Source organism: Oryctolagus cuniculus, chromosome 9 (genome assembly GCF_964237555.1).
Source record: "Oryctolagus cuniculus chromosome 9, mOryCun1.1, whole genome shotgun sequence".
Taxonomy (NCBI): Eukaryota; Metazoa; Chordata; class Mammalia; order Lagomorpha; family Leporidae; genus Oryctolagus; species Oryctolagus cuniculus.
In genome coordinates this window covers 134,973,824-134,987,143 of record NC_091440.1, presented here as the reverse complement: position 1 = coordinate 134,987,143, position 13,320 = coordinate 134,973,824, and the positions used below count along the sequence as shown (strand labels likewise).

At 52.9% G+C, this 13,320-nt stretch overlaps 1 protein-coding gene across 5 annotated transcripts in view; it reads right to left on the bottom strand.

Annotated features, from left to right (window-relative positions):
- TMEM117 (transmembrane protein 117) overlaps positions 1–13,320 on the bottom strand; it is a 477,223-nt gene that overhangs the window by 451,240 nt on the left and 12,663 nt on the right. The window contains exon 1 of one of the 5 annotated variants that reach the window (XM_070049709.1): positions 6,620–6,807. The exons of 3 other annotated variants lie outside the window; for them this stretch is intronic. In XM_070049709.1, the coding sequence (XP_069905810.1) occupies positions 6,620–6,792 (173 nt within the window). In that variant the 5' untranslated portion in view covers positions 6,793–6,807. Of the gene's footprint in view, positions 1–6,619; positions 6,808–13,320 lie in introns of those variants that run through there. One more of the 5 variants, XM_070049711.1, reaches the window with a different exon arrangement.

Below are 13,320 nucleotides of genomic sequence, written 5' to 3'. Positions count from 1 at the left end.
AAAAGATAGAAAACTACACCAGATCAGGGAACAGAAAGTGTTCCCACTTGACCTCACATTCCAGGTTTAACAGGCAGGAAAAGAGAGTGAGGCCTTTGCTGTTAGCTCTCACCATCAGAGCCGTGTTTCAGTTGGCCAACAAACCTCCACCCCAGTGGGTAGACACCCTTTCACACACATTGTAGGAAGTTCTTACTGAAAATGCTCCTCGCCCCTTTATATCCTATGGTACTGCATCTCTGATGAGTTATTTGTGAAGCACTTAGCAGCACCAAAGTAGCATCAAATAAGAAAGTCCAGCCTGATTCTCCTTTTTGGTTGGAGAGGGAGAGAAGCTACAAGTCCCCAGGAACACAAGCTAGGAACGTTTCACACTGGAAGTTTGCAGGGAGGTTTCTGATCATGAAGTCAATTTCTTAAAGAAAAACATGGCTATTTAGATTATTCCTTCTTGGGTCAGTTTTGACAAATTATTCCTATCAAGAAGCATGTCTGGTCATTTGTGGGGACTTTGGGGTGGGTTTATTGGCATACATTAGCACTGTCCGCTCTTCCTCATTTCAGGAGTGTGAACTGTTGTAATTGCACACACACGTCTACAACGAGGTGAAGTCACCGCTTCACCACTTTGAAAGGTGCTCCCTTTGCGACTCTGTCCAAGAGTAACTCATGCACACTGCTTTTCTTAAAGTTTATAGGATATGTTCCTCGTCCAGCCTGTTGGTTCCCACTGCTGTGTGGCGGCATTTAAAACATGCATGGTCCCTGCTTGGGTGAGGATCTCTGCCTTGCAATGGACCATTCAGCTTCTCTTCATGCAATCAGGGTCCATCCCTGTGCATGTGATCCTTGGGTTTGGGGGCGCCCTCTGCATGCATTTTTATCCTGGCTTGTCTGTGTACCCTTCCTCTGATCTTTCCTACCTGCCCGCTTCTGACAATTGCAGGACTCCAATCGACTTCCCACTGAGATTTCTCATCTGTCCTCTTTAGATTACTTTTTTTTTAACAGGCAGAGTGGACAGTGAGAGAGAGAGACAGAGAGAAAGGTCTTCCTTTGCCATTGGTTCACCCTCAAATGCCCGCCGCAGCTGGCGCACTGCGGCCGGCACACCGCGCTGATCCAAAGGCAGGAGCCAGGTGCTTATTCTGGTCTCCCATGGGGTGCAGGGCCCAAGCACTTGGGCCATCCTCCACTGCACTCCCGGGCCACAGCAGAGAGCTGGCCTGGAAGAGGGGCAACCAGGACAGAATCTGGTGCCCCGACTGGGACTAGAACCTGGTGTGCCGGTGCCGCTAGGCGGAGGATTAGCCTATTGAGCCGCGACGCCAGCAGGTTACTTTTCAATGACTGTTCTAGCGATTGTGACATGGCTGCTTAGAGCGTCACCGTCTAATCAGAGTTAACGCCTGCACTTCAGAGAAAAGAATCTTACAACAGGGTAACTCCAGTTACCTCCTCCCTTGGGATCAGTCCTGCTACGGCATCCTACCTTTCCTCTAAACAACAGTGTCTTCAAGGACAGTAAAAGAAGGAAAGGACAGCCTTTGCATTTAGCCCGTATTTATGGGTTCTAGTCCTCTTCCTTCCGCGCTGTGGACCTGAGCTTCCTTCTGGTCGCCGTGACCTGAAGCCTGAAGTACTGCCTCCGGCACTCCCCAGAGAGCAGGTCTCTCGCCGACCGTCTTGGGAATGCCTGCAGAAACATCTTCACAGTGCCTTCCTCTGGAAGTGCACGCTGGCTGCACACACAGTTCCAGGCTGGAATTCTTCTTCCATGGCTTTAGGGCTGCCTGCTGGCGACACTGCCAGACACCAGCATGCATGCACTGACCCCACTCTCCGACGGCCTCAGGATGCCCTTTGAGCCCCTGCCTTGGAAGTCTGCCTACGGAAGTGCAGGTGGCATTCCAGGAACAAGCGAGCACTGCACTGAAACCCTTGTCCACTAATTCCAACAGCCGGTCATCTAAGTGTGTGTCTCTAACAACTACTTTTCCTCTGGGCCACTTTGCCCAGGGTTTATTTCAGGTGCAGTGCATTTCACTCAGAGGTGGACATTACAGATGGTACATCGTTCCTTATTTATCTTAAACTGTGTTAACCTTTTGTTTTCCCGGACACTTAACTTACTGGGTAATCACCTGCGTGGAGCTGCTGTGACTCTTGGTCAGTGTGTGTCCCTGGCAGGGCTGAGGCAAGTCTCAAAGTCCTAAGATATAAATGTTTTATTTCTAAGGAACACCTTCTGGGTCTCAATGGAAAACCCATGGTGTTCAGCAAACCTTCTACTCCCTCGGCACGACTCAGACTCCCAACCCCATGCCCCTGCAGCAAAAGCCAGGGACATCTCCTCTCCCTCCCACCAGGGCTGTCCCTAGCTTCCTGGAGACTCCCCAGAGTGAAAAGCTCGGGTCAGAGAGGGTGCAAAGAGTGTACACATGAAATTTGGGGCTCCCCACCCTGAGGGCCTGCACTTTCTGGAACTGCCATGGTCACATCCCAAAATGCTTTGTGCCAGCCCTCAGCTCTACATTCTGAGAGCCCAAATCAAGAGAACCGCAGTGTTCCACCAGAGTTGGGGCTGCCCCATTTCTAACAGGCTGTGGGGCATCCGGGGTTAAAGCAAAGGACCTCGCCACCCAGCTCCCTTAACCAAGGCCCAGTCCTTGCCTTTCCTGCCATCATTTGGGCTTTCTCCAATGCCTTAAAATAGTTTCCATTTGGCTCAGAGGTGGTCATTTTATCTCCAGGAAGCTTATTCTGATACCAGCTACTCCCATCACTTGAACTAGAATTCCCAACGTTACCCACCTTGTATGATGGGCGCAAATATGCGGACAGGCATGGCATCCCCAGCATGTCAAAACAGTAATCTCTATCATTCTCCCCAAAATCTGCTCTTCCCCCAATCTCCCTACTTCATTAAACAGCAAGCTGAAGTACCCACATGCAGACAAAAACAAAAACATGTAAGATCCACCCTTCAATCTGTGTTTCTCACCCATGTCTGATCCATCACCCAATCCTGGGGGATAAGCTGCAAAGGCACCCTAAGTCCACCCACTTGTTCCATCCCTGCTGCCACCACCCTGCATCAAACCCCCGAGCCTTCTCCAGGTCACATCTCTACAGCAGCAGCCTCTTAACTGCCAATCACGGCTGAGGCTCCCCGCCTCTCCTTCTCCCCAGGCAGCCACTGGTGAATGGTCACCACGAAAACCTAAACCAGGTCTGCCCCAACCCTGCGGTGGTGCACTCCTGAAACGAGGCAAGATGTGCTTACCGTGACCATGAAGACCTCCATCACAGTTCCTCCCGACTGCTCCTTCCTCCTCATCCTTTCAGCCCCACGAGCTCCCCTGACACTTCTCAGACCACGTCTGGGCCATCAAGGATTCTGGCTGTACTGCTCGTCCCGTAGGCAGCACACTCTTTGTGGCTGTCCCTGGGCCAGCTCCTTCTCATTGTGCAGGTCTCAGTTCCAAGGCAGCCTCCTCCAGGTAGCCAAACTGAGGACCCTGGTGAGAGCGGCCTCTGAGCTCCAGCACAGGCACAGTCTGTCCCACACTCTGTCTGGTCTTGTTTATGGATCGTCCCACTGTGTGGAAAGGCTCCCTTTAAATTCCTCCATCAGCCAAGACGAGCTACATTATGCCATGAAAACTAAAAACAGGCCAGCACTGCGGCTCAATAGGCTAATCCTCCGCCTTGCAGTGCCAGCACACCGGGTTCTAGTCCTGGTCAGGGCACCGGATTCTGTCCCGGTTGCCCCTCTTCCAGGCCAGCTCTCTGCTGTGGCCCGGGAGTGCAGTGGAGGATGGCCCAAGTGCTTGGGCCCTGTACCCCATGGGAGACCAGGATAAGTACCTGGCTCCTGCCATTGGATCAGCGTGGTGCGCCGGCTGTAGGGCGCCGGCCGCGGCGGCCATTGGAGGGTGAACCAATGGCAAAGGAAGACCTTTCTCTCTGTCTCTCTCTCTCACTGTCCACTCTGCCTGTCAAAAAATAAAAAATAAAAATAAAATAAAAATTAAAAATTAAAAAAAAACAACTCCCAGATCTCAGTGCCCTAAAACAAGGTAAGCTTGCCGAGTGCCTTCCCCCACGACAGGTCCACTGAGCACCTGTGGGGACTCCACTCCATGTCGCCTTCACCCTGGGACACGGGTAGAGGGAGCAGCAACCACTGGGAACACTCTCCATGGAGGAGAGGAAGCAACTGGAGTGACAGGTGTGTGTCACCAAACGCTCTAGCGCAGAAGGGCCGCCCTTCTGCCCCCCACCAGCCGCAGCTGGGACCAGGAAGGACAACGGTGTCGAGCAGCAGAGACAAAAAGGCACAGCTCTCTGAGGAAGTGAGTGGACAGTGGCAAGTGTGTGTTTGCTCCACCAGAAGATGCGCACAAGACCCCGAGGGGGACTGCTGCTGTCACAGGCATCACCGCTCCCTGCAGCAGCCTTCTGGAATGAGTGCAGTGCACCTCTCCCGTTAGCTGTCCGTGCCCATCTGAGGATACACTACGTCTAGACCTGCTCAGAGCACCGTGTCGAAGGTCTTCCTCCACCCACTGCTGATGGTTTTAGGAGAGGATAAAATGCTGCACTTTCACATTGAGTTCGATCTCCCATCTAGAACTCAGCTGTTAAGTCAAGGATCTGTCCTGTTTTTAAACATGAATTGTGAAGCACCTGTGTTTACAAAATTCAGTGGAGGGAATAGAGTTCAGGAATGTGTTTAGGCTTCAAACAGAAGCAGGCAAGCAGCCAAGAAATTAGCCCACGGGGTCATTTTTGTGTGCCTCCATGGACAGACCCTGGCCAGGAAAGCTGGGAGCCTCTTCCATCTCCCCCCACCAGTATAGACTGGGTGCCTACTCAAATCTGGAGGAAGGGAGGGAGAGAGGGAGGGAGAAAAGGAGGAAGAGAGGGAGGGAGAGAGGAAGGCAGGGAGGGAGAGAGGGAGGGAGGGAGAGAGGGAGGAAGAGAGGGAGGGAGGAAGGGAGAGAGGGAGGAAGAGAGGGAGGGAGGAAGGGAGGGAGGGAGGAAGAGAAGGAGGGAAAAGGTGGACAGCAAACAGGGCAATGTATTGTTGTGTGTTACATGATGACCAATCAAATAGGGGCATTTCGGGAGGCACCCTGGAGGCCGTGGGGTTTCCTCCCCGGCAGGATGACTTCTGGACGAAGACCCAAAGGGGACAAAAGGGCAGCCTGTGCAGTTCTTGGGGGAACACCCGGGAAAGGCGGGCATCACGGCCCCCAGGCCATGGCCGCAGAGCGGAGCAGGGGGAGGGAGGGAGGGAGGGAGGAAGAGAAGGAGGGAGGGAGGGAGGGAGGGAGGGATTTTTTTTTACTCCACAAGATACCCGAGAATCAGAACCTTAAAGACAAACAACTGTGATGACGCCACAACTGCCAACTCCAGCAGAGGTTTCCACCTGCACTGTGAAAAGCGCAGTTCCAGGATCAGCACGGCTCCCACCACAGCCAGCAATGGGGCCAGCACAGGGCAGAGGTGACATAAAGCTGTGGCCACTGCTGGAGACACCTGCATCCTACGTGGGATCCAGTCCCACACTTCCATTCCGATCCACCAGGGAGGGAGGCAGCAGTGACGGCTCGAAGGGCTTGGCTCCAGCCCTGGCTGTTGTGGGCATCTGGGAAGTGAACAAGGAGAAAGGAACTCGCTCTTGCTCTTTCTCTCTCTCTCTCTGTCTCTCTGTCTCTCTGTCTCTCTGTCTCCCTGTCACACTTTCTAAATTACCATAAAAACTGGTTTTCTCCACCTCCCTGTTCCACTGAAGGAGGGGGTTGGGAGGAGCAGTAACAGAGAGTCCAGAAGATGGAAAGAACTGCCGGAAAGAAAGTCACCAATCGTGCAACTGTGTGTCCCTTGGGAGCAAACTCAGATGTGTGGCTTTCCCTAAAACGCCCACTGTAAATGCACTCAGACGCATGCCTTTCCCTAAAACGCCCACTGTAAATGCACTCAGATTAGAAACTAAACAAAGTCACACAGATGTGCTCGTTTCCCTCTACTGTTTCTCCTAAACCCCGTGATCTTGCTGCCCCTCACAACCCCTGCTCCGCTCTGCGGCCATGGCCTGGGGGCCGTGATGCCCGCCTTTCCCGGGTGTTCCCCCAAGAACTGCACAGGCTGCCCTTTTGTCCCCTTTGGGTCTTCGTCCAGAAGTCATCCTGCCGGGGAGGAAACCCCACGGCCTCCAGGGTGCCTCCCGAAATGCCCCTATTTGATTGGTCATCATGTAACACACAACAATACATTGCCCTGTTTGCTGTCCACCTTTTCCCACTAGAAGGTATGCTCAGAGCCTACTGAATGAACAGAACCAAGACCTGTATCTTCAAGGCTCCCATCCTTGCAAATGAGCTGAGACCAGTCCATGTCTGTGCTCCAAGAAAGGGGACAAGTTCAGGCAAAGGCAAAGCTTCAGACAGAAGTCAGCAGGGGAAACCCTCCCAGCTTCTCTCTCTCTCTCTCTCTCTCTCTCTCTCTCTCTCTCTCTCTCACACACACACACACACACACACACACACGTGAGCAGAGGCTGCTGTTCCTCTGACTCCTCGGTGGTTACAAATCACCAGAACGATACCTTTGCTTCCTCAGCAGATTGGGAGAACAAAGTGCGATGACCCAACGGTACTGTAAGCTTCCAGTCTGGGAGACAGACTGAGATTCTTCATGCGTACAACAGGAAGGGAACAGACACAGCGGAGTCGCTGGAATGCAGCTGCTACTGGGAAGCACTGGGGGTGGGGGGAGCATGTCCCAGCACCACCAGGTCCTCCCCAACACTCCCTCCCTCCCCCTCCGTCTCCTCCACTCCATCCTCACCACCTCCACTGCAAAGCACAGCCTTGGCCACTGAGGCCAGGTGCACCCCGCTGGCCAGCCAATCCTGCATTCTGTTCCTACATGCTGCTTCAGTCTTGCCATCCTCTCGACCAAAACCTTTCCATTTTCTTCTGGGACTTTTTTCTTCCATATTTCATTTGTACTCACAATAAGCTTGCATGTTTTAAAGTGAAAAGGGGAGAGATATCTTTCCATGGCTTCCTACTGTTTTCAGGATGGATTTTAATCTCCTGAACCCAGAATTCAGGATCTTCCACAATCTGTCTCAAAGCTCTGTCCACTCAGACCCAATGTCCAGGAGAACCACCCTGGACACACTCCACTCCTCATTTCCTACTTTCTTTCCCCCCACAACTTGGAGGGTACCCTCCTTCTCCCTCCCACAGACTCTCCTGGGGCCACCGGGCGCAGCTTAGACCAGATCCAAAAGGAGCTGGGTCACGGTGGCAGGACGCTGAGCGCCCGGCGGCAGAGGTGCTCAGAGCCTGGCTGAGCATGGAGCAAGGCAGGCGCACCGCAGACTCCCGGCTCACCGTGACACTGCATCTGAGCACTTGTGCTGTGAATGACACGTGGGCCCCGTCAGAACACGTGGTCCATCTGCTGACCCAGCCTTGCAGTCCTGCCACAGCTGTGCTGTCTGCACCCATGCCTAACCTCCCTGGCTGGATGGTGACCCCCAAAGAGACAGGCTCACGGCCCTGGCACTGCCCCTTGCTAAGGATGGGTGCTCAGTCCCTTCATCAGCGATGCCGTGGTTCCAACAGGAATGAACTAAGGACAGGAAAGACTGTGGGCACACAGGTCACAGGACAGCAGGAAGCAAGAGCCTCCTAGTTTTCTGCAGAGGAGGATCAAACTCGCCGAGGAGGTTCAAACCACGTATGAGCTGCTGGCTGGCTCGCTCACCGCAATGGGCACATCCTTGAGCATACACAGAGCACCACGGCAGCACGGCCGGCGCAGAGACACCAGATGGAGAGGTGTGCCCCAGCCTCGGTCCCCAGGGTGCCGCCGAAGGCCACATGTGCTGTCCCACCAGGCTAAGGCTCAGCAGACACAGCGGCCTTGGTCCTGGACGTGGAAGACGTCTTGCTGGGTCAATGACACGACTTTCTCTAAGCCAAAGGGAGGGCTGGCCAGACGGGAGACGGCGCCAGGAGACTCCCAGATGATCAAGAGCAGTGTTGCAGGGAGGGGCCCGGCACACCACGGGCCTAAGCAGACAGGGCTCGCCGGCTGCCAGCACTTCATCTGCCAAGCCCGGGAAGGCAGCCGTCTGGCCATCGGCAAGGTGCAGCCTGTGTTCCAGTTTTACTGCCGGCTGCTGCTGTGACCTTGGAGCCAGCAGGCCGACCCTGCACACACTCCTGTCTTCCCATCAGCAGTAACTCCGCAGCACATTCACGATGAGAACACGAGTAGAAACAGCACAACTGCTTCCACCAGCACAGCTCTAAAAGCTCAGACACATGGCGCCACGGCTACCACCTAAAGCACCCAGATTGTCTCTGGGGAGCCCCTTGTTCCAGTCTGACCTTCAGTGTGCCCTAAAGTCCCTGTCCAGACCCCCGCACAGCCATGCACCCACACCCAGCCACCCTGGGGCTGCACTCCTGCCAAGGCCAGCTGGTCACATCCCAGCTGCACCGTTCCAGCCAGGCAGCGTCCCTCAGCCTGGTGACAATGACTCTACTAGCAGGAAGCAGTAGAGAACAGAAAGCAATCCCGGAACTTAAGATTCTTCAGCATTCTCTCCAGTCACGCAGGGATTATTACTTGGGCAACAAACACAAACTTCTACAGATGTGACTTCAGACAAATCAAGGTGTGAACCATTCACGTGCAGCCTGCCACACACTGTCTCCTGAGCTGCACGGCCCACCTCCCAATGACAGTGGCCCCGGAGTCATTCCTGCTGCAGTGCCACGTGACAGGTGCTAGCAGCGACTCTGACGGGCGCCCTGAGGCCACACCTCGCCCCTTGCCTCGCAGAACTGGTGTAAGGAGGGACCTAGAAAGGAAGGAGTGCCCCGGCCCTGAGTGTCTCTTCTGTGTCAGCACCATCAGAAGTGCCCGTCAGAGCCCCTGCTCACAGCTGCTTAGCTGCAATGCTCTGACCGGTGCAGGCGTCAGGCCCCTGAGCTCCCCTCACAGGGACTGCATCCTCTGGGCTACAGGAACATGGCAGCATCACAGGGCTGAGAGCTGCAGCCGACCGCCTTTCGGGGCCAAGGCGTGCATGGGTGACTGCGCTGCAGCCCACAAAGGCTCCTGGTGAGCAGGTGTGGGAGGAAACGGCCTCCCCCGTGGGAATTCCAGCCTCTCCTGCTTCCTCTCCTGCTCGCAGAGGGAAGAGCCTTAAAGGAAAGGAAAGTTTTCTGTAAATGGCTTCGGGGTTCAGTTCCTCACGCACCAAGTCCTCTGAAGAAGGCTCTCCCTGGGGAGTTCCCAGAAGCACCAAACGTCTGCAGTTTTCCAGCAAGCCTTCCCTGTCTTGTTTTTATGTTTTATGCCACAGGGCCACTGCAGGCTTTGGAATCACATCCGCTCTAACGTGAATTCTGCATTCACTTCCGGCCCTAGAGCTATTCACTCTGAAAAGGAGCTGAGTGTTGACAGTTCAAGCACATGGCAAAATGAAGACTCAAGCACCCAGGACACAGAGAAAGAAGCCGTGGCAAGACATCTAAATAACATTCTTGGTGTGTACAAGATAAATGTTGAGAGGACAAAGCCTGCTTATAAAGCATTTGTTCAGAAAATTCCCCCAAAATGAAATCCTTATGACCTTGATAATGCGATACTAAAAGTAATCAATATTGGGGCACCAGTTCAAGTTCCAGCTGCTCTGCTGCGGCCGGCACACTGCGCTGATCTGATGGCAGGATCCAGGTGCTTCTCCTGGTCTCCCATGGGGTGCAGGGCCCAAGCACTTGGGCCATCCTCCACTGCACTCCCGGGCCACAGCAGAGAGCTGGCCTGGAAGAGGGGCAACCAGGACAGAATCCGGTGCCCCAACCAGGACTGGAACCCCGTGTGCCGGCGCCACAAGGCAGAGGATTAGCCTGTTGAGCCGCGGCGCCAGCCTGCTCTGCTTCCAATCCAGGTCCCTGCAAATGGGCCTGGGAGGACAGAAGATGGCTCCAATGCTTGGGGCCCTGTACCCACACAGGAGACCCAGATGAGGCTCCTGGCTTCAGCCTGGCACAGCCCCAGACACTATGGCCATCTGGAGAGTGAACCATGAGGAATCAATCTCCCTCTCTCCCTTCCTGTTACCTGGCTTTTCAAGTAAGCGAACAAATCTTAGAACAACAACAACAACAACAACAACAACCAATCATTGACATTCACCCTGAGTAGACATAAACACACTTCTTAAAAATCAACTACTGGGGTGGGTGTTGCGGCACAGCCGGTTAAGCTGTTTCTTGGGTTGTCCTTATCCCATATCAGAGTGCCTGGTCTGAGTCTCAGCTACTCTGCTTCTGATACAGCTTCCTGCTAACAGATTCTAGAAGGCAGGAAATAATGGCTCCAGTGCTTGGGACCTTGTCACCCACATGGGACATCCAAATAAAGTTATGGGCTTTGGCCTGGCCCAGTCCGGGCTGGTACAAGCATTTGGAGAGTGAAGCAGTGAATGAAAAACCCATCTCTCTCTATCTCTCTCTCTCTCTCTCTCTCTCCCTGGCCATCTGCCTTACAAGAAGATGAAAATAAACAAACATTTTAACAGATACCAATGATAAAATAAAATATGCTATCAATAGGGCCATTTCTGCTATTTACCTATTAAGACCTCAAATGAACACAAAGTCAACTCCTTTGTATACAACCGTATTAGAACAATGGTTTGTCTTTCCTAAACATCTGATTCTCCATGTTTCCCAATTATTTATCATCAGGACTATCTCACCCATGCTTTCTGCAATGTCTGAGTCTTTCTTATTTTGAAATGACCAAAGTCATTTGCATATCTGCATATACAAAGAAGAAAAACTTCAAACTCAGCTTAAGGCAAAGATGATAGAACACAAAGAGGCATTCAGGTTTATTAAATTCATTCAGTGGGAGATAAAACAAACAAACTGGAATTTGTCTTCTCAAACCCCAAATGTCCTGAGAAGGCTTTCCCCAAAAAGCTAAAACTGATGGAGATACACAGAAGTTAGCAAACTCTTCAATACTTTGCCTAACAGAAAATTACACGTTTCTATACGTATTAGTCAGTGTTGCCATCTAGTTCTCAAACCTTTCTTTTTTTTATCTCCCCCTTTAAAAAAGAATTGTGATTTTTATGCGATGGATGATACCTGGGGTTGGGGTCGAGAATATGCACATGACAGGGTCCACAATACAGCATCTGGGATTCTGAAACGCAAAGGGCTCTGAGCTTTGGAACTCATTTACTGGCAAGAGCAGACCACCTGTGAGTTCTTCCAGCAGCATAAACTCGCCTGAACCTGCCTGTGGCTGGCTGTGGTCTTCACTTCTCCGCGTCATGTGAGTACACTCCTCTCTTCGGCTACAGAAACGGGAACACGTTTGGTGATGGGTTATTGAGCAGAGTGACCTACTAAATGCAGGCTCACTCATTCTACCCTGAAACAAGCTGGCCTCAGGGTCTTGCAAAGCTGTAAAACGCACACAGGGTGCTTTCCTGAGCAACCTCCAGGTGACTGGGCCCTCTCCTGTGTGTTGCCTGGAGTCACCACTTACTCACCCACAGCTTCTCTAACTGGGTTCACCCTCTTTTTCTCCTGCAGTAAAATAATCCCTGGGCTGTGACTCGCAGTCCCCTGCCTTGTCAGGTGCCATCTGCCGTGGAGGGACACTCTCTCAGGGATCATGGCCTCCCCCACCCCATTCTGCCGGACCTCCCACCCCCAGGAAAGACGACCCGGGACAAACTCCAGCCTGAGTTATTGCAGGTGGGCCAACATTTCTTCTGCTTTCTGCTCACTTCTCCAGTCTCTCTCCCTTCTCTACACCCCTCAGCCCCTGCTTCAAGATGAACCTCACCACTTCCCAGGCTGTTCAAATGCTTTCCTGGATTCAGAGACCGTCAGGGAAGAGACAGGATCCAGAGTCAGCATTCCAACTCAGCTCGCCTGCCCCGCACTGCCGGCTCGGGCCTCACTCACCTCTTCATGGCCTCCAGCCAACGCAGGCCTGCCGTCCTGGGTGTGTCCCCACCCTGCGGTAAGCCAGGGAGACTTGACAGGCTCTGCTCCCACCACCGCCCAGAACCTGAATTCAGAACCAGTTCCCGGCAGCATGTCTCTCTCATTCCCCTTGTGCTTTGGGCTGATCAGAGACGAAGCTTCCTTCTGCTCCCCGGCACTTACCACTCACGGCGACCCCCAGGGGGAGTCAGTCCCCCAGCACACAGTCTGCACTGTCCTGCAGACACGTGGCCTTGAATCATCAGAGCATTCATTGCCAGGTGCAGGCGCCCTGTCTGCTAACCAGACTTCAAACTCCTGGAGAGTACAGACCCTTCTTCAGCTCACCAGAAGAAGGCAGTACCCACACAGACAACACGTTAGAGGAAGAAACGCCAACGTATTTACTCAGTCAGATGCACCGAGCACACCTGTGCCAGCCATGTTGCAGGCAGAGTATTATCGATATAACCCCATCCTCACGGGTCTAAATGGCAAGGACGTCGACCTAACCCCTGCCTTCCTATCACCTACGGTGTAGCCAGGAGATGAGACGTCAGACAACCATGCAAGTAACCACGGGCTTGTGAATGTGCGTTTGGGAAGGAACTGTATGGGAGTAGCAGGGTGGGGCCACGTGCAGATGCCACGCCACTCCACTCGTCCTGAGCCCGCCTGCCTTCCAGCCTGTCTTCTAGAACTACACAGGAGACCCGCCTTGCTGGAACAGGCTCAGAGCTCCTTCCAGTGCAGTGCACCAGCCAATGCACTAAAGCAGGTACAAACAATTCTGTCACGAGCCGAGGCTCCTTGCACGCATCAGAAAACAACAAACGAGGGAAGACAAGCAAGAGAGGAGCAGTTTGAAAAACGTCTGTCATAACCTTGACGTTCTAAGATCCATCCTGGGACAATGTGATTCAACCACGAGGCACGGCTCAGATCCTGGCTGCTCCGCCCTGAGTGGAATTTCTTTCATGCAATAGAGCGTCACAGAGTTGTTCTCGTGTTTACTCTACACTTCCATGCAGTCTGCTTTAAGATACAAGAATATTAAATCCATTTCTGTTCCCATTTCATCATTCAGATTCTCCTGTACAAAGCAGCACAGAAAAACAAATTCTTTACCAAAATTTAGTGCAAGAAAATTCTAGAGCTCAGGGCAAAAAAAAAAAAAAAAAAAAAATTTCTCCTGTGGCCCTCGCAGCTGTCACTATTGTTGCACTTCCCTCACCCAGGCTCCAGGGACGTTCAAAAACCAAGCAAG